The sequence below is a fragment of the Myotis myotis genome, unplaced genomic scaffold (assembly GCF_014108235.1).
Source record: "Myotis myotis isolate mMyoMyo1 unplaced genomic scaffold, mMyoMyo1.p scaffold_m19_p_2, whole genome shotgun sequence".
Lineage (NCBI taxonomy): Eukaryota > Metazoa > Chordata > Mammalia > Chiroptera > Vespertilionidae > Myotis > Myotis myotis.
Window position 1 is genome coordinate 6,447,545 of NW_023416324.1, and position 20,850 is coordinate 6,468,394.

General features: G+C 38.8%; 1 protein-coding gene across 13 annotated transcripts in view; it reads left to right on the top strand.

Annotated features, from left to right (window-relative positions):
* PRDM2 (PR/SET domain 2) overlaps positions 1–20,850 on the top strand; it is a 113,887-nt gene that overhangs the window by 29,259 nt on the left and 63,778 nt on the right. For 9 of the 13 annotated variants that reach the window (XR_004973987.1, XM_036349085.1, XM_036349089.1 and 6 more), the window contains 3 exons: positions 1,363–1,480; positions 3,148–3,251; positions 16,293–16,445. Coding sequence is in view for 10 of the 13 variants with exons in the window: in XM_036349085.1 (XP_036204978.1) it covers positions 1,363–1,480; positions 3,148–3,251; positions 16,293–16,445 (375 nt within the window). In the remaining 3 variants the exon portion in view is untranslated. Of the gene's footprint in view, positions 1–1,362; positions 1,481–2,141; positions 2,252–3,147; positions 3,252–16,292; positions 16,446–20,850 lie in introns of those variants that run through there. The other 4 variants (XM_036349090.1, XM_036349095.1, XM_036349091.1 and 1 more) reach the window with 4 other exon arrangements.

The following is a 20,850-nucleotide window of genomic DNA, read 5'->3' on the forward strand; positions in this document are numbered from 1 at the left end:
TAAGTGAGAAATTTTTACACTTTAGCTAATTAAAAATACCACAGGGTCATTTTCTGGAGCACATTTGGTATTCCCATAGTTTGGAAGGCACTTAACTTGTGTGTGATGATGTTGGGGCCAAAGCTTCTGAGTATGCACTGCTGACTGCTCCATCCAAGGCAGCAACCCAGGTCTTCACTGTCTGCTTTTGTGCATTCAGCTCAAAGCAGGCCCGAGAGACCTTCATTATGACTTGCTCATTGCTGGGGGATTTCTTTCTCTTGAAGCAGCCTATTGGTAGTTTTTTAAACAATTGAAATTCAGGGAGTACTCAAATTTGGATGATATTCTTTTCTTGGCACAAAACTTTCTCAAAAACTACAAGAGCTTGATTGTTGTGGGAAAATTAATCTTTTTACCTTAGAGTTTGCTTTTTGCCCACGTTGGTTTCTTTGAAAGTTCTTGGGGAATGTTTCCCTTTGCAGTGAAATAAAGAGCACTTGGACTACAAAACCCAGCATTCTTAGGTGTCATGATACACACATGAGTTCTTTAGGGTATATGTGGTACCAGTTAACAGATGCTTGGTTTCCCTTTGACTTGAAAGTTATTTGTAAAATAACAGTCATGTTTTACCAGTTGACTTAAATCTCCCCTTTTCATCCCTTTTTATACATATTTAATAGTAATCTTATTTCTTAAGATTACAGTGAATTTGAACATATACTTTGGTTAGTATAAAAATGTCTTTCTTAGAGACTGTGTGATATTGTGGTGACTATGCTATTTAATGACTTGGTAGATGGTGGTGAATTACTGTTTCCTGGAAAGTTGTACTTCCCATGAAGGTCCAGAATAAGTTATAGTGTTCTTGGTTGGAATAGTCAAGGCTCTGCCAGGGGTATTGGTGGTGGAGATTAAAGCATGGATCAGGTGGGGTCCAGCTGGCCATTGTGGCCTTTACAGTATGTGCTGAAGGCATTCACTTAATAAGGAGTGTTGATTGTGAGTTTTTAAATGTTCTAAAATGCTGATGGTAGCCTTTGATTTAAGAGTAAGTGTAAGCTTAAGCTGCCAGATTCTCTGGGAGTTTAAAGCAATATGGTACCAGAGATTACATATTTTGAAAATGGCTGTGGGTGGCTGGAACAAAACAGATTAACACAGACATGCTTGAAGGTCAGTGGTTTCCTTTGCAGACTCACAAACAGACATCAAAGCAACTCTGAAATGCTTGACATCATGGGCTTGGGCTTGGGCTTGGCTTGCCAGATTTAGCTTTCAGTTACTTGTTTGCATATTTGCTTATTGGACCAGAAAAAAACAAAATGCTAACTGGGATTTCTTCGTTTTGCTATGATCCTTCTGTTTCTTGACTTGCAGAACACTACTGAGCCTGTGGCAACTGCTGAGACCCTGGCCGAGGTACCCGAACATGTGCTCCGAGGACTTCCTGAGGAAGTGAGGCTTTTCCCATCTGCTGTTGACAAGGCTCGGATTGGTGAGTACTAGGGTCCGAGAAGGAGCAGGGAAAGGGATTGCAGGCTGCAGGCAGATTTCCCTTGGGGCATTTACGGTAGGGAGCTCCCCATAAAAGCAGCAGATTTATACTCTGACTTAGAAGATTAGGTGGTGTTTATGCAGTTTCCAGTCACGAATCCAGGGTGGACATAGATCTTGTGTGTTTGATCTCATTTTTATGTTTTAATCTTTGGTCTTAAGGCAAAGGAAGTAAATGATAAAAATTTAGTCAAAGTACAGTCTTGGAATATATCATGTTTATATCCTGTGGGTTTTTTTTTTAAAGATGTGCTTTTGATATTATAATTTATGTATATATATGTGTGAATAAATTTTTAATAAATGCTTTTTTAATCCTCATTGGAATCTATTCAGTAACTTGAGCATTTAAATTGTATCATTCACATGAAAGTGTTCGATTTTATAGCCCCACTAATTTATTATTAGCTGTTATCAAACAGGGTTCATAGTAGACTTACAGAAAAGTGGGACTTGTACATCCTAGCCGAACAGGACTGGCTGAGTTGCCACCATCCCGTATGTGAGGAAACTGAGGCCAGAAGATGAGGGAACCTGTTGTCAGCGAGAGCCACTGCTGGGCACCGGTTCCCTTGACTCCGGGTGGCCTCCTGCCATTTTAGCCGCTGCTGCTTCATCTGTCTGTTTGCCTGATGGCCAGTTCAGAGGAAATAGAAACACCTTGAGAACACCACAGAACAGCATACTTCTGGGCTGTTTGAAACTCCGCAAAGTGAGTTGTCCCCGTAGCTAGGATTTTAGGAAACAGTGAGGAGAGGATTTTTCATTTTGAACAAACAAACTTTAAAACTATTTATTAAAAAACCTATATTTCTAACCCTTTATAAAAGCAACTCATGTTCATTGGAGATCATTGAAGTCTGTAGAAAAATAGAAAGAAGAGTTTAAAAATTATTTGTAGCTTGACTATATTCCAGTATTTTTCTCTTTAATTGTGCTATTCTCCAAGTATTCGTGATTTTACTGTCCAGCTAATTTTACATGTAAAAATTAAAAACAAGCAAATATATAAAACATTCTTTTTTTATTATAAAACAAAATAGGTTTTTTAGAGGCTATTTGGAAAATATAGAAATAAAAAAGAAAAATAAAAATCACTGTTGAAGACTTAATTTGCTTTCACCTGATCTTAGTTGATTTAACATCTTGCTTTTAGGCTGTAGCCTTTTAACTATTTTGTGAAACTGAATTGATTTTAGTGCTTCAATCTATTTTTTTTTCTTTCCACACCAAGAAGGGTGGTAAGACAATCTGAGTCATAGCTCCAGATGATAGCGACACTGTTAGACCTTGGTTCTTGAGTTTGGCAAAGACAGAATTCAGAGCCAAGAACTTGAGTACAAGACGTTTATTTAGCCTTTTAGAAAAAAAAGTCACAGAGGCAGAAGAAGTGAGCCAGCTGGGCTGCGTGGACTCAGGAAACAAGTTACAGAAGCAAAAGAAGGGCCCTTGGAACTTAAGAGAAAGAAAGCGAAAGATACGGGCCTAAGGAAAAGAAGGGGATGGGGGAAGGCACAGGTGTGCTCTAGAGAGAAAGAGAGAGCACACTAGTGCTTCAGTCTTTAAAGTAACCACATACATTATAAAAATACTGGTTTTCTTTTCTAGGTGTCTGGGCCACTAAACCAATTTTAAAAGGCAAAAAGTTTGGACCATTTGTTGGTGATAAGAAAAAAAGATCTCAGGTTAAGAATAATGTGTACATGTGGGAGGTAAGGAAGAATTTTGTGTTTGTTTGTTTTGTCTATCAGAGTTCTATACATTTAAATAAAATCTATTCTCTTAGGATCTGACATTCAGAAATTAAAACCACCATTTTAATGTGTTCTTTAAAAATCAAGAATATTTTTATTAAGTACAAAATGTGTTTCCATGGATGCAGACTGCTGTTTACATTTGTATTTTGAGACTGCTTGGCCATCCTCAACAATACTTGTCAAATCCACTCTTTATATCCCCTGTTCAGGGCTTTTGCTCTGCAGCCAAGACTTTCGTCTGTCACTTTACAGGCTTCCAGATAGACACCATAAAAGACACCCCAAGGTGGCCGCAAATAAAACACTGTTCGGGTCCTCTGTATTTTAGAAAATCATCTGTGTTGCTGGAATGTTCAGAGTTGAATATATTTAGCACATGGCACATTTATATTGTGCTTTGAACTTTTCAAAAGCCTTTTATTCGGTTTATTTCATGTTCTCCCAACAATCTTGGAAGAGCAGAACATTAGCACCCTCCTTACAGAGGTGAAGCGGTTCAGAGCAGAGGTGAACTCCTCCTTCCTGTGGGGCCCAGATGTTGAGAATGGTGTCGATGCAGAACTAGAATCCACATCTACGAACAGTGAGGCAATTAAAAAGGTTTCATTGGTTCATATCCTACTGTTAGCTTTGTGACTCTGGCTAAAACCCTCAATTTTAAAATGAAGAGAATAGAAAATATCTCATTAAGGTAGCTGTGAAGACAAAATATGTTGTTAATTGTTTCTTGGAGAGTTGCATGCGAATTCACCAGTTGTGTGGAATTTAGTTCAGATGAGGTACCCTCTGGAAACTCCTCATGTTCTTACAGGAACTGAGTGGTGTGACTCCTTTTGAAAGTAAGTGGAGTTTTTCGGTTGTGAGGAAAAGCATTCCAACCAGATTGTCTTAAATTGAGTCACATCTGTTTCACATGTAAACATGCACAAGCCTAAAAATAAAATATGCATGGGAAGTGTCTGGATACTTTACATCAAGAAGTTCTGTGGCATTAGTACGTTTGAAGTATATTGCGGTTCTTCTCAATGTTATAAGCAGTGTTTCTTAACTTGAAATTCCGATGACTTCTCCCAATAATTTTAAGTTCTTTGTTGTGAATCCCTTATAATAAATCTAATGGCAGTTAACCCAAGGGGCTTTAGGAATGAGGACTTACCTTGAGGATAATTACATTTGCTATTTCACCACTTTTGAGGTAAGAAAGTGCTATATTTGTAGAAAAACTGCCCAGTCAAAATATGCTATTACCGTAAGTGGTCACAGGTAACTTGACTACAAAATTATGCTCCAAACCGCATTTTTAATTTTACAAGTTTCCCAAGGGAAACTAATAAATATGCTCTTCTGGGTTAGTGCTCACCTGAGTGAGGATAATGTCAGGGACCCAGGAAATGTGTGCTTTACTTCTGGGTATAGAATACTAAGCTTGTACAAATGCCACTGATATTAAACCCAAGTTTATGGTACCTGTTTTACCCAACATAGCAGTTTGATATTGTTGGGCATATTGTATAAATTATTAATGGTGCCTTTTCTCCATTAAGCTTCATTTATATTGAAATTTCTGCATAGTATGAATTCATAGTAGCTTGGTGAAAATTGTGATTTGGAGCCATGGCATAATAGGGATTCAATTTCTACTATTAATATTCTCTTGTTAGCTTAAGATACTTCTGCTTACGTACTACCACAGTTTGTGAACCCTTATGACATTGCCAGTTCTTGTGGGTCAGGTATAAAGATTTAGTTTTTGTCAGGGCTGGTTTTTCCTTCCTCCAGTTAAAAAACAACAACAATCTGGAGTAGGGATTTCAGGGCTGGGTGGAAAAGGTGAAGGGATTAAACAAACAAAACAAATCTCTAGACACAGACAACAGTATGGTGATTACCAGTGGGAAAGGAAGTTATAGTAAGATAAATGTTGATGGAAGGAGACTTGACTTAGAGTGGTGAACACACAATACAATGTACAGATGATGTATTATAGAATTGTACACCTGAAACCTATATAGTTTTTATTAATCATTATCACCCCAATGAATTAAATTTAAAAATCTGGATATCATTCACATAGTTCCAACAACAGGGTATATATTCCATACAGAAACCCTTAAGCCTTTGCTCTATTAAAAGTAGATATATATGACATATATATGAAGAAGTAGCATTTGGCAAAGTACAGGGAGCATAAATTATCTACATACTATAGGCCCAGTGCATAAAATTCATGCACGAGTAGGGTGCCTAAACCTGGCCGGCGATCAGGGCCAATTGGAGCCTTCTGGCTGCCAGCCGGGGCCTTCCTTCATTCCACGCTGCCCCCTGGTGGTCATTGCACATTATAACGAGCGATCAAACTCCTGGTCAAACTCTCAAGGGGACAGTTTGCATATTAGCCTTTTATAAAAGGCTAATATGCAAATTGTCCCCTCAACCGGGAGTTCAACTGCTCACTATGACATGTGCTGACCACCAGGGGGTGGCGCGGAACATGGCGGGTGTTGGTGACGCGCTGCAACCTCTCACTGGCTACCTGGGGGCGGGGGTGACGGGGACGGAGGTGCGGTGAGAATGTGGGGTGTCTGCTGAGCTCGCTCTAACTCCCCCTGCTACCATCCCCCAGGACGCCAGGGCTCCCGCACTGGGGAAGCCCCCGTGTTCAGGTCCCAGGCGCTCTCAAGGAGCCTGCCCCGCACCTGCGCGGCCTCGCTGCTGGCACCACAGAGGCCAGTCAGGCTCCCCGCGGGTTCGCACAGGAGCCGGTCTGCGAGGCTGGCCGGGAGAGAGCGCACTGGCCTCCTGGCTTCCGTGCGGCACCGCTGGGTGGCCAGAGGCCCACACTGTGCCCCGGCCCGTGATGTCTGACTGCACTCACCACATCTCCGTGTGGGGACTCAGGCACCATGACTCTGGCGGAGGAGGTGCGTGGGGTCCTGGGGGCCCAGGTGCTGCCCAGGGCTCAGAGGTCAGCTGGAACCTGCCCTTCCATGCCAGACACGCACACTTCGATCACCGGCCAGGCCTAGTGACCACGCCTGTGCACAAATTTCGTGCATCAGGCCTCTAGTATAGATATAAAAGGCTAATATGCTAAGTGTCCGATGGTCTGGGTAATGACATCATGTAGCAATGCCTGGCTTCCTCTCCTAGCCACAACTAGCCTCCTTGCAGTTTTGTCAGCCCAGGAACCTGACTTGCTTTATACCCAGGTGGAAACATTTTACACTTTAAGCAAATGTCTGTGAAGCGTTTTCCCATGCCTCATCTCATTTGATCCTCACAGAAGTCCTGGAGTAGGTAGATAGGACACTTGGTGGAATCCTATTTTTTTTTTCATTAGCTGGAAAACAGAGATTTAGAAAGCTTAGAAACTTGACCCAACTGAAAAGAAGTAAGAAATGGTGGACCTTGAAAATGACTTCAGGTTTTCTCATTGCACAGAATATAGTCAAACACTGCTGCAGTTAAGTATTTTACCCTTTTTTCTCTATCCTGATCTACAATAATAATCTGCTTCATGTTGGTATTTACTGCTGTGTTGCTGACAATTACCTGAAAGAGAAGTTGAGGTGCTTCACTGGGCTGGAAAAAGTTTAGCTAAATCAGAAAGCAGGTCTAATTAAGCAAGTTTATTCTATATCTATAAAAGGCTAAGTTGACTCACGCATGTGCGATACATACACAGCTCTCGCTGGCGCCAATCACATGCCTGTGTTTCGATCTGTCATTGTTGATTGTGAATTTGGTTGACACTTCTATTATAGAGAAAGGGCGAATAGCGATATTAAAATATTTCTTCTAATTAATTTCCTTTCAATGTGCGTGAATTTGTGCATTGGGCCACTAGTTTCATATAAAGAAGAAAATAAGAACCCAGGTAAAATTTAGAATTTCTCCATTAATTTATTCCAACCTTCGTGTTATCCACTGACTTGCATCAGTGCGCCTCTTATTAATGTAACAGAAATTGCTTATCATTAAAGTCTCATCTTGGCATTTGTTCTTCAGTTAAAGCCCCTTACGAACAGCTTATCTTTTAGCAGCCTGGTCTTTTGCCCCCACTAGAACTCCATTTTAAAGCTAATCAAAGACAGTGTTAAATTGCTTTTCTTGAGCCCTTGGTTATCTATCACAGTCTTAAGTCCTCTAAGCTTTCACTGGAAACATTCTATTAAATCAGACATAACAGGAGAAAACAGTAGAGTATCCTCAGGGTGAATGCACAAAACAGGTTCTCCAAAGAGGAGAACATTCTTTGATCAGTTTCTGGAGGGGAACTGCTAGCCAGGTGAAATGCTGGCCTACATGTAATGAATGCTTCCCCTGACCACCCCACACCCACTGAGCAGTCTGCAGGATTCTAAAACAGCTTCTGATGAAAACCTTTCAATTCACTTCCATGGGGCTCAAATTGCTTCTGATGAACACAACTTTTGAATTGCTTTAATGTCTTTTTTAAAAAATAGACTTTTAGAGCACTTTTAGGTTCACAGCAAAATTGAGCAGAAAGTACAGTTTCTTTATAAACTCCCCGCCCTGCGGCTGTGCCCTGCCCCTGTACACAGCCTCCCCCACTGTCAACATCCTGTACCCGAGTGGTACATTTGTTACAATCGATGAACCTGCATTGACACATCATTATCACTTCAAGTCCATGTTTTACAGTGTGGTCCATTCTTGGTGTTCACTCTAATGTTTTGTTTTGTTTTAACTTATGAAGGTCGTACACACTCAGTGCAAAATCACATAAACAATATAGAAAACTATAGACAGGAAAGTAAAAGTCATCTGTGAACATGTTGGTAGACATTCTTTTAACGATTTCTCTGCCTTTTGTTTTTTTCTGTCTCTCACCTACACGGGTATAGAAACAGATGCTTCATGCAATTGACATCAGACAGTATATGTAGTTTTGTAATGTGCCTTTTTCTTTCAATATGTTATGGATATATCTGTCAAATATTATTTATATCATTGTTTCTTTCCTTTTTAAAAGTGTTTTTATTGATTTTTTTTTAGAGAGAGAGAGGAAGGGAGAGAGATAGAAACATTGATGAGAGAAACATCATTAATAGCTGCCTCCTGCACTCCCCCTACTAGGGATCGAGCCCACAACTGGGGCTCGAATCAAATCAGGTGACCTTTGGTTCCTGGTCCGATGCTCAACCACTGAGCCACACTGACGGAGCTACATCATTATTTCTTATGCTGCTTAGAATTCTACTATATCTTCCACTGTTTAACCAGTTGGACATTTAAATAGTTTTAATTTTTTCATGATATTAACAATTCTTTAAATATGGAACTCACTCTGTATACGTATTTGCTGATTTGTCTGGTTATCTTCTTAAGATAAATTCCTAGAAGTATAATTGTTAAGTCAAAAGCTACTTTGTACATTTTAATCTTTGATAATTTTTTTATTTTGTTTTTATTGATTTCAGAGAGGAAGGGAGAGGGAGAGAGAGAGAGAAACATCAATGATGAGAGAGAATCATTGATCGGCTGCCTCCTGTACTCCCCCTACTGGGGATTGAGCCTGCAACCTGGGCATGTGCCCTGACCGGGAATTGAACCTGGGACCCTTCAGTCCGCAGGCTGACGCTCTATACACTGAGCAAAACCAGCTAGGGCAATCTTTGATAAATTTTCTTTAACAGACCTCTAGAAGGATTATGCTAATTTATGTAAATATCATGAGTGCATATTTCTTCTTAGCTTTTTAAAACCCAATATTAATCTTTTAAACAATGTTTTCTCATATTGTTATAAATGAAAGCTGATACTTCACTGTTTCTGTTTGCATTATTCATTCAGGTCACAAATTTTGAGTCAGGAGGATGGAGGGAAGCAGTATAATTGTATTTCAACTAAAATTGGAAGAGAAATTATATCTATAATGAGACATGTAATTTTTTAAAGAAATTTTTTTTCTTTATTGCCACTTTTAAATGAGGATAACAAGCTCCTCATGGAATTGTTTGGCTACAAATTAGATGGTGTATAGGAAATTACTTGCTATAGATGTTGCTGGTTCAATAAATATTAGTGGAAGCTGAATATCAAAGATGAACACTTGAATTATCATATAGAGTATAAAAACATTTTTTTGTAGTTGAGTACTTTTAAAAAAATTATCAATATTCATTTTTGCTTAGAATTTCTTTCTCTTCTAATGTCAGAAGGTATGCGCAGTATTTTGAAACAAACTGGAGTGGAGGGTGGATCCTGGAAATGACTTGAAAGCTCTCTGAGTTATTTACTCATGCAAACGCATTGGTGGGAAATGCTATGCAAGTTGGGCTAGTGGAGAAGTAGACATCCTGTCTCCCCTTGAGTCCTTTTGACAGTTTAACAAATGGAAATATAGTTAGGTATTGTCTGTCTTCCAGGAACAGATAGGGGAAGGGGAAGTGGTGTGTAGATCATAGTGTTGGATTCACAAGCTAGATCCCCAGAGAAATAAAGATGAGAAGGAGCCTTAGACAGTGTGACAAACTAGAGCCACTGGAATGGAGCTGGGACGCCAGGAGAAGGCCCATCTCCATCTCTAATGTGTTAGAGCCATAGTGGGCGGGGAATCTGTAGACTCTAACTCGGGAGGGGAGGGGGCGGGGGCTGGTTTTAGTGAATAAAAGGTTTATCTCAGCAGGAGACTATAGGTATGAAGAGGTGTCATAATTGCCCTGTGTTAACTCCTGGGGTGGTTATTGCAAATTGAGAGTAGGTAAGGACCTCCTAGGCAGTTTATGGTACTTTGCATTAATTGAATAAGATATTTTTATTTGTAACATAAAATGTTACAAATTGGAGTGTGTACTAAATTTTGAATTTGTCATAAAAATGTGGAAATAGACTTGCTACATATTATTTGTTGAGTTTGAGCTAGGGTGGAAGTTTCACCTGCCTTGGCATTGTCTTTGAGAAGGGATGGTAGTTGGTTCTCTGCTTTCTTTCCACTATCCTAGAAGGAGTTATGGCCCTTGTGCAGTCCAGTAATGTGTAGTTTACATTTTAAAAATTCTGTCCCATTTTAGTGATTAGGTTCTGTGTGCTCGCTACTGAAAGTAATTGTTTGAAAAACAAAGTTTGACCGAGATAGGATTGTATATAAACACATTTTTTATTGCAGTTCTTATAAGGTTGACTCTCAAGACAAATGAGAAAGCTACATTATTGTTTTTAAATGTGTATGTGTGAAGATGTTGGGAGGAGTAGGAAGAGGAATATTTTAGCTTAGCATTGAGCAGACCTTGGCAGCCTTCATTCAAACTTAGATTTTCATTCAAAAGACTAACTTGCTCTCCCCACCCACTTCCTTTGTTTGCTTAAGAGTTATACTAAATCAGTGGAGAAAAGGTAGAAAATTTAGATAAGCAGCAGAAAAAAAAAATACGGCAACTCTACTTCTCAGAGAAAACCATAATTTATTAACATTTATACTTAGATAGTTTCAGATTATTTTTTTCTTCATATAGTCATATGTCTAAAACAAAATGGTATTATATAAGCCATACTTTCTGTAAATGGCTTTATTTAATCATCAATGTATTGTGACTATCTTTTATACCAATAATATATTTCCACAACTTCTGGTTATCTTTGTTTTCTTCTAATTACAGAAACAAGTGTGCTTATTGGAAAAAATTCTTAAAGAATACAGAAATATGTTACAGAAAGTAAAAGTTTCCACATAATTAATCATTTATGCAGTAGTACTTTTTAACATTTACTTAGTATTCTGCTATGTGCATGTATTATCATACTGTCCGAATCCATAGAGATTTCCATCCAGGAGTGAATTTGAAACAAGTCTACAGTAAACCACACTGCTATGCACATCTGTGTACATACATCCTGGTATGATTGACCCAATGTCTCATGAGACTAATTCCTTTAAATGTATATGCTGGTCAAAGTGCATGTACATTTCAGTGTGTGTGTGTGTGTGTGTGTGTGTGTGTGTGTGTGTTCTCAAGTACTGCTAAATTCCATCTAAAAAAGTGACACTAATTTATTCTTTGATCAGCATTGTTTGGGGAATATTTGCTTTTTTTCTCTCAAAACTGTAATTGGGTAATGCCAAACAAAGTAAATAAACAACTCTTTGAGTGCAAAATGAAAGCACCTTATTGCGTACAGGTGCAAAAGCAAGAAAACAATATAAACTTACCCATATTTTAAGTAGTTGTGGGTAAATGCCCTTTAAAAACATTTTCAATAGAAAAGTGACTTATAAGTCAGTTTACAGAAGATGAAAAAAAAATCAGTGCTTATTTTAATTAATTAATTAATTAATTTAAAAAAATATATTTTATTGATTTTTTAAAGAGAGGAAGGGAGAGGGATAGAGAGTTAGAAACATCGATGAGAGAGAAACACCGATCAGCTGCCTCCCGCACACCACCCCCCACTGGGGATGTGCCCACAACCAAGGTACATGCCCTTGACTGGTATCGAACCCGGGACCCTTGAGTCCGCAGGCCAACGAACCCAGGACCCTTGAGTCCACAGGCCAATGCTCTATCCACTGAGCCAGACTGGTTAGGGCAGTGCTTATTTATTTATTTATTTGAGAGAGAAAAAAAACCATCAATGTTGTTCTGTTTATATTTGCAGCAAATGTCTACTTTCTAATCTTGTTTTTTTCCCTTAAGAAACAATTGTTACCAGTTTGATAGGTGAAAAAATTTTAATTTGAAGTTATTTTTTTATTATTATTAGGTAAGTTTAATTTTTATCTTCACAAGGTTTTGGCCATGTGTATTTCTTTGTGAGTTACTTGTTTGCACATTTAAAAAAAAGGAAGTTCTGTCAACATAAGCATTTTAGTTTAAGTATGACTTGGCAGATGCCTTATTCCATTTTGAACCAAAAGGAACCATACATAAAGAATTTATTCAAGTGGCGTTCCTTGCTGTTTGCAAAGGTCAGTATTGACCTGGGAGCCAGGAAGTTGGCACAGCCTGTGTTGTTAGCCCAGATGGATGGGTAGACTCTTGGTGCCCCCTCCAGCTGCCGGCTGTAACTCGGTGCGATTTTCCGGTCTCATCTGTGTCTCGTTGATGTCTGTAGCCATGTCAGTATGTGGGTTGAGAGTGAGTGGGATTTCTCTATCCATTGTGATATATCAAGACTTTAATCCAGTGGTTCTCAACCTTCTGTCCCTTTAAAACAGTTCCTCATGTTGTGACCCTCAACCATAAAATTATTTTCGTTGCTACTTCATAACTGTAATGTTGCTACTGTTATGAATCGTCATGTAAATATCTGCTATGCAGGATGGTCTTAGGCGACCCCTGTGAAAGGGTCGTTCCACCGCCAAAGGGGTCGCAATCCACAGGTTGAGAACCGCTGCTTTAATTCCAAGTAAGTAAAAAATAACTAATACAGACTGACAGTGTTAAAGACCAACTACTCCATTTTCCTTATCTTGTCATGCTGACAAACATGACAAAAATATCTCTTAAACATTTTAAAGTAAAGCAACTTCTATTATTTTGGTGTGTAAGGTTTAATTTTTGCACCATGATGTGCTCTCTCCATAATATATCACTTGGGGGCTACTCTTTCTCTTTATTTTAAAGGGAGAGGAGTGTATATGTGTGTCCTGAGGGTGAGTGTGACAGTAAGTTTTGAAAAGGAGTCTGATATGACATAGGTAACCTCTCTTTAGAATGGTGCAAATAGGTGTTTTAGTAAACAGCCATTTTTTGAATAAACTCACTGGGGGTACTTATAGGATAGTGAAAATACTCTCCTTGGCACGTATGGTGATTAAATAAACTAACTGCAAAGCCCCTTCCAGCATGGTTCCTGTCACATAGTAGGTGCTTATTAAATGATGGCAGTAATACATTTGTGTATAATGGTATTCTTTCATTCATCCCATAGTCATTTATTGAGACCCTACTCTTTATCAAGTGCTGGTCAAGGTATTGTAGGTACTGTGGGGAGTGAAAAGGCTAAAATGTCTTTCCTCCTGGAGTTAATACTCTGCTGTAGGGAGGCAGTCACTAAGTAAAATAAGTACGTAGATGATCTCATACTTTAAAAGAGCATAATTGCTTTGAAGAAAAGTGAATTGGGGGGGATGGGCTGCAGATAGGGAGAGATGGCTTTGCAGTTTTAGCTAGGATGGTCAGAGGAGGAATGGGTAAGTAGAGGTCAAGCAGATCTGGGGTTCAACCCATATTTACTACTAATTAATTGAGTGACTTTGGGAAAATTATTTAACTTTTGATTCTCAGTGTTGATGTGTTAAAAAAACAAAACAAAACGGGAATCTGCGGCCTCGGGTTAAATGAGATAATATGGAAAGTATGTAGCATTATCCCTGTATGGTTAATGTCCAGTAAGAGGGGCATACCCTGGCAGTAAGGCTCTAGACCAGCCGTGGGCAAACTACGGCCCGCGGGCCGGATCCGGCCCGTTTGAAATGAATAAAACTAAAAAAAAAAAAAAAAGACCGTACCCTTTTATGTAATGATGTTTACTTTGAATTTATATTAGTTCACACAAACACTCCATCCATGCTTTTGTTCCGGCCCTCCGGTCCAGTTTAAGAACCCATTGTGGCCCTCGAGTCAAAAAGTTTGCCCACCCCTGCTCTAGACACAGGCTTGCCCAATGAACGAGAGTGGAGGGGGAGCTTTTTGATTCAGAAGGATGGCTGCAGTAAAGAGTTAGTGTGGAAAGAAAAGAAGTGAGTGGCAGGAGCCTCGGCTGTGTGTGTAATGGAAGCATCGAGGTTCTTCCTTCTAAAGGGAAAGTAGAAGACTTATTTCGTTCGCTTTGCTTCTGACAGGTCTGTTACCAGTTGATGCTGTAATTTTATTTCACTGCCTAATCAAATGTTTTATAGTCTAGTTTTGGGGAAGTAAAACATGTATATATGTATATGCAAAGTTAAAGATAGTTGCTAAATAGATTTTCTTTAAAAGGAAGGAATATTAAGTGCTGGAGGCACCTGGGAGAAGGAATGGGCTGAGATCGGGTGATCAGGGAAAGCTGCTTGCAAGTGTAGATTTGATTTGACTCTTGAAATATGGTTGGGTTTTTGGTCTTTTTTTTTTTTTTTTTTTTTGAAGGATACTGATATTTTCCGTTATGTTCCATAGTACCTCAGGCCTGACAGGTATCCTGCATAGGAAAGTGTTTAAAGGTGCGCTGAGTTTGCAAAAGCATCATACCCTATCACCTATTTGGAAGTTAATGCAACTTGTTTACTCACTAACTTCCTGTCAGCCCTGCAGTGAGGAGACCTGCTGAACTGTGGCGCCTGCAGGACTGGGCGATGTGCACAGCAACCCAGGAAGGTTAGGGTGCTGTCAGCTTATTCTTCCAACTCTGTCTTCAGGGAATAGAGCTGTCACTTGTCTTTGTGTTCATATTTGCAAAGCATTTGGAGATCATTCAGCATATTTACCACAGCTCTTCAAGTTTAGGAGAAAAAAATTACTCAAGCTCAGATAGAAAAATAACTAATGCGGATTGCACAGTTTTTAAAAAAATATATGTTTTTATTGATATGTATATGTGTGTATATGTATATACATATATATATATATATATATATAGAGAGAGAGAGAGAGAGAGAGAGAGAGAGAGAGAGATACACATATACTAGTACATTTATATTTAGAGGGAGAGAGAGAGAAACATCGATGAGAGAGCATCGACATCATTCAGCTGCCACCTGCACACCCCTTGATGAGGCTTGAACCCACAACTTGGGCATGTGCCCTGACCAGGAATTGAACCAGTGACCTCCTGGTGCATAGGTTGACCCTCAACCACCGAGCCAGATTGGCCAGATGGATTACACAATTTTGGATAACAATTTTCATCTTTTATTTTTTCTTTCATCTGTTGCTTATTTATTTTGTTTCTTTGAAATGATTTTATATAGTATCTCTATATATAAAAGGCTGAGTGACCGACTGTCCGACTGACCGGCCAGTACATAGGACGCACACTGGCAATTTAAAAATAAACGTTGACTCGCACATGCACAATACATATAAAGCTCTCGCTGGTGCCAGTTGCATGCGTGTGTTTCGATCTGTCATTGTGGATCATGAATTTGGTTGTTTTTGTTGACATTCTGAAGCTGAAAGAAAGCAGTATCGTGGACAGAATATGTCTGAAGACCAACTATTGGCACAACATATCTCTGAAGCTGAAAGAAGCCTACATTGTCGACAGAATGCCAGCATTTGCAATGACTATTCTAATTATTTTCCTTTCAGTGTGCACGAATCCATGCACCAGGCCACTAGGTTGCATATAATGAAAAAGAATTGTCTTAAAAGTTGAAAATAGGAACATTTTAAAGATACTGTCATGCCGGAAGCCGGTCCATCCTTGCTGCTTGACACAGTCGCTGCAGGGAAGAAACATCTGCACAGCATATGTTTCTAGGGACCTGGCATATATGTCATACTGTTCTTAATATGTTTGCTCTCCTACTTAGGGCTATGTGTTTTAACCAAGGTCACCTCTCTGAGAAAGGTGGTTTCCCCAGGTGGGGATTTTTCCCTGGAGTTAGGGATTAACAGGACTAAGGAAGGGAATAAATCAGTAAAACCCCTTAATTAAGTGCCAGGCGGGTAGTTAATCACTTTAACTAGGAACAATCACACTTAAGCTACATAATCTTTACTTAGGATAATCTCCTTCAGTTACTTCCTTATAGTTTAACAGAACAATAGAGTAGTGACCTTGGAATGGAGATAACAAATGCCCTAACCTTTGGAATAGAATGGATAGAATTAAAATCAACTGGTATAAATACAGATGTAACAGGAGAATAAAGACAGAACCTGGCTGGAGAACCTGACTAGAGAACCTGGCTAGGCTGCTGATCAACTGATCGCTGTCTCCGTGTCATTTCCTCTTCGCCGACTCCGTCCACACCTTGGGAACCCCTGGACTTGCTGGGGTTGGACCCCAACACTGTCATTTTAACAAAGGTATTTTCTTTCTTCTCCCAAGGTATACTATCCAAATTTGGGATGGATGTGCATTGACGCCACCGATCCAGAGAAGGGGAACTGGCTGCGATATGTGAATTGGGCTTGTTCAGGAGAAGAGCAAAATTTATTTCCACTGGAAATCAACAGGGCTATTTACTATAAGACTTTAAAGGTAAGAGTGTTAGAATTAGTCTCTCTTACTCTGCATGCATTTTTGCAAATACCGTCCTTAGCTGTGACTGACAGTAACAACTTTGCAGACTTTGAAAGGATTATATTTGAAAGTGGTTCATCAACACATTGAAGGTCTGTGTTTTTAAATATCCGGTTGCTACCGCTTCATGTGCATAAGAGCACTGAAGCATGAAGATTGTTTCAAGTAATTACTTGCTGCATCTTTATGGATACGGAGGAGCTAAGCATGTGGCAGCTACTTCCCTCCTCCTAAGACACAGATGCATTAGGACCTGTCTGACAGGCTGATTTATACAATGTAGGAAACCACCAGTAGCTCTGGTAGTTCTGTGCTAACTGAAAACAATCTTGGTCTTCAGTGTAATGTAGCCTTGGATTAGGTTTTTCCTAAATTTTATTCAGAATTGGGGTTAAGTAGAACATGTTTCTTCCTTTGTGAAATTTTTATTTGGAGACATTCATTGCTGAGATGAAAAGAAGAAGAAAGTAATTTTTTAGGGTTTGAGGTGAGGTCACAGGTCACTGAATACATCAGGGAAGTTAGTATTAGGAAGCATTGAGTGTGGCTGCATTTCTGCAAGAAGCAGGCCCCTGTCTGTCTCTTGTCACTTCTCTCTGAATGCAAATATGCACTGGTCCTGCATGGACAAGTTCTCAAAAGCAGAGTCTTGAGGCTCTAAAGATAGATGATTGTTGCTTTTTGGAATAGATATGTTTGCTGAAATTGTTGTAAGGCAAATTTCTCTTTATTCACTGACTTCTATTAAAAATGTCATGGATTAGGGGGACAGCCAATGAAAAAATGATCTCCATGACATCAAAAACTCTAGTTGAGCAAGCATTTAGGATCACGGTCAGTATTGTGGCAGGCTGGGTTTTGCCTGTCTGGTAGCACTAGGGCTTCTGGAAGTTTAGTGAGCATAGCTGCTTAATTTTCCTGTCATTTTTAGACAATTGGATTGTCCTCTGCCTCATACATAGCCACATTCTTGCTTCCAGTCCCTGTAGGAGCGCTATTTTTGTTGTACTTTCTAATTTAATACTTCTATAGCCCTCTCATTTTCTTTCTGCTGTGTTGTAATAGCATGATTCTCTAGTAGTTATTACTATACAATTTCATTACACTGGAATTTGAAATTAGATTTAAATTTGATTCAAGAATTTATTGTGTTTCTCAGATTTATTTAAAGTGGGAAGGTATATCTGGTTGAATCAGTGAGGCAGAATCCTGGGGGAGATGAAATGCCAGCAAAGGGATGAAATGCTAGACAGTCAAGGACGGAGAAGGGAGAGCAAGCCCAGGGAGATGTTAGGACACTTTGAAGTTCTGTCATCAGACTGCTGTCTCTGATAGCAAATCTGAGAAACACTGAGAAGCAGGAGAGAGAGTATTTGGGAGAGTGAACTCTGAAGCTAGACTTCTGGATTAGATCCCAGGTTGCTGTGTGACCCAAGAAAAGTTCCCTTATTTGTAAGATATAGATAATAATTGTATTGACTTCATAGAGTGATCATGGTGATTTCTATGTACTGGTAGAGCTCTGTTGTCTAAGAAGTGCTAAATAAATGGAAGTTGCTATTTTTTGCGAGGTGGTATAATATGGTTAGGGGTGAGGACTGTAGCAGACTGCCTTGTGAGTGGATTTTGGCTTCCAGATGTGTGACCCTGAGAAGTTAATTAAACCATCTGTGTCTTAGTTTTTTCATCTGTAAAAATGGAGTTAATAGGGAAATTAATATATAGTTGTTGCAAAGATTAAGCAGGATGGTATGAGCAAGGTTCTGTGATGTGTACCTAGTCTCACCCTAGTACTCAAAGTTGTTAACTAGCTGCACTGCTGCTATTATTTCTATCCATCTTCTGAAGTAACATAATTCTGATCTTTGCAGACCTCCCCCAATTCTGACCTTAGATGTTTGCTCAGGTATGCACAAGACCTTTCAGAATTCTTACTAGTGATTATCTAACTACAGATTAGACTTTCTGTGAGTTAGATTTTGTAAAAAAATTACATGTGATGCTCTTCTGGGCTCACCTTCTCAATTGTCACCCTGATAACTGGAAAGTCCCAATGTTGATTTAGTTGGTAATATAATTAAAAAGTATTTTAAAGCTTTAAAAGTTAACTGTTAACCTGCTATCCATTCTTTTCTTCATTAGTTTGACAAATATTTATTGTCTAGTAGGTACCAGGTATTCTTCTATAGTAGTGAACCAAACAGATAAGATCTCTGGTCTCATGGAACTTCCAATTTATGGGGAGGAAGCAAGATAATAGGCAAGTGAGTAAGTAAACAAAGTAATTTCAGATCTTGATGAGGGTTTAGAAGACAATAAAATGTGATAGGGACTAGGAAGAGGACTGCTTTATCTCTGGTGGGCCAGGGAAGATAAGTCAGAATGAATTCCCCCCACTGGCATGTGTGGTCAGCCAGCCACACAGAGATGTCTGCAGGAAGAGCAGTCCAGGAAGGGAGGCCCCAAGAGAAGCAGAGATCTTCAGGTAGGAATATGCTGGAGTTTTTGTTGTTGTTGTTGTTTTTAAGGCCATTGTGGTGGGAACAAGGGAAAGAATGTTAACTGAGTCTGGTGAGGTGGGCAGAGGCTGCGGAGCTGTCAGAAAGGAGAAAGAAGTATGAGTTTTTAGTCTTCAATTCAGTTCACCCATTCCAGAATTGAGGCTTCTGACCTGTGACTTTTAAAAGGTCAGGCTGGGGACTAGATTATAGGGACAGCATGGAAGTGCTTTGTGTTCTGTAATTCTGGAGTCTTTTATTTTGACTTAGTGTCAAGAATGTTTTTTGGAACCCTTGCCTCTTCTTATTTGGTCTGTTAAAATTTCATGGTTATATTGACTAGTATTTAGAGAAGAGAGTATGCTTGATTATGGTAAGTCTGTCAGAATCCAGAGGAAAAGTTGGAGGAGTTTAAAGTCTTTCTGTTTTCTGGTTACATTTTTTTGTTAAACATCAACATACAGTACATAAAAAAAGAGGTTGTTTGGACTTTTGACTTTATATTTTTTATATGCACCTTTTATATTTCCTGTGTTTAAGAACAAAAATTTTCATTTATTATGAAGTTTGACTTATAAAATCTTAAATGTGCTAAGCAGTAAAGACAAAAAAATAGTACAGAGGCACACAGTCATTGATTTAAAAAGAGAGATGGTATTTTCCTCTTCATAAAGGTCTGTTATGTGTATCTGTTTTAGTATGAAGTTGGGAAGTATATAGTTCAATAATATAATCACCTCAGTTGCTACAAATTTTGAAGGTTATTCAAACAAATCACGTTGCTTTTAATTCATCAACTCACTAGCCATTTAGAAAGTTTTTATTAGATTGAGGTAAGAACAGATTCTGGTATGGTATTTATTTATTTTTTTGAGGGGGGTATGTTTTTATATTGTGTGTTTTGAAGTGAACAGTTTGTGCTGATATTTAACATCATCCAGTTGCTAGCACAGGATATACAGGTGGTACCCTCAGAAGCCTGGAGTGGATTGGCCACGGAAGCTTACACTCGGAGTCTGGGAGGAACCTGGAACAGGGCTAGAGGGTGTCTTCACACAGTGTCCTGGTTGTGCTGTTTGGATTAGGAATAAATTGGAAATGCATTTTTTTCTCACTCCTTTCCATGTTCTTCTTTACTTTGGTTTTATTTAAGTCTTTACATGTTTCCACGAACTCTAATCATTTCAAATATTTTATGATACCACCATTTCATAAATGCGACTTAACAACAAAAAGTCGAGAAGCAAACTGTACATTTGGAACTATAAATGGTTTATTTAAACAAAAAAGCCTGTTCCTTTAACAGAAACATATTATCTCATCAGAGTGCTAAAAAGTATTTAATGGCTATTTAATTCATAAAAAATCTTATATATAACTCAAAATCTTATGTATTTTAGCTCATTAAAATCTTATACATGTTAGATTAGTATTTTTTTATGTGTGTTTTGTTTGTTTAGGTTTAACAGACTCAAGAAGGTAAATGATAGTACATTGGCTTAAAGATAAGAAAATGGCACGTTTTAACCATCCGTGGGGAAGCAAAGGAAACGGTAGCTTATTTTAAAGACTTTAGAATGTTTTAATATTTGAAATACCTAAACTGAGTTTTGCAGAGAATGAAACAAAATAATATTTAAAGGGCATTATCTAGAAGGTATGTTGAACTTAGGAACTATGTTGTTTCTAAACACATCTTGTTTACAAACAAGGGCATCTTCCATAACCTATAGTGCAGTGATCTAAAGCAGGACGCTGATAAGGTGTATAGTTTATTGGCTAATCTATATACCTTATTCATATTTTGTCAATTGTTGCAATCATGTTTTTATAGGAAAAGAAAACCCAGTTGCATTCAGTTATAA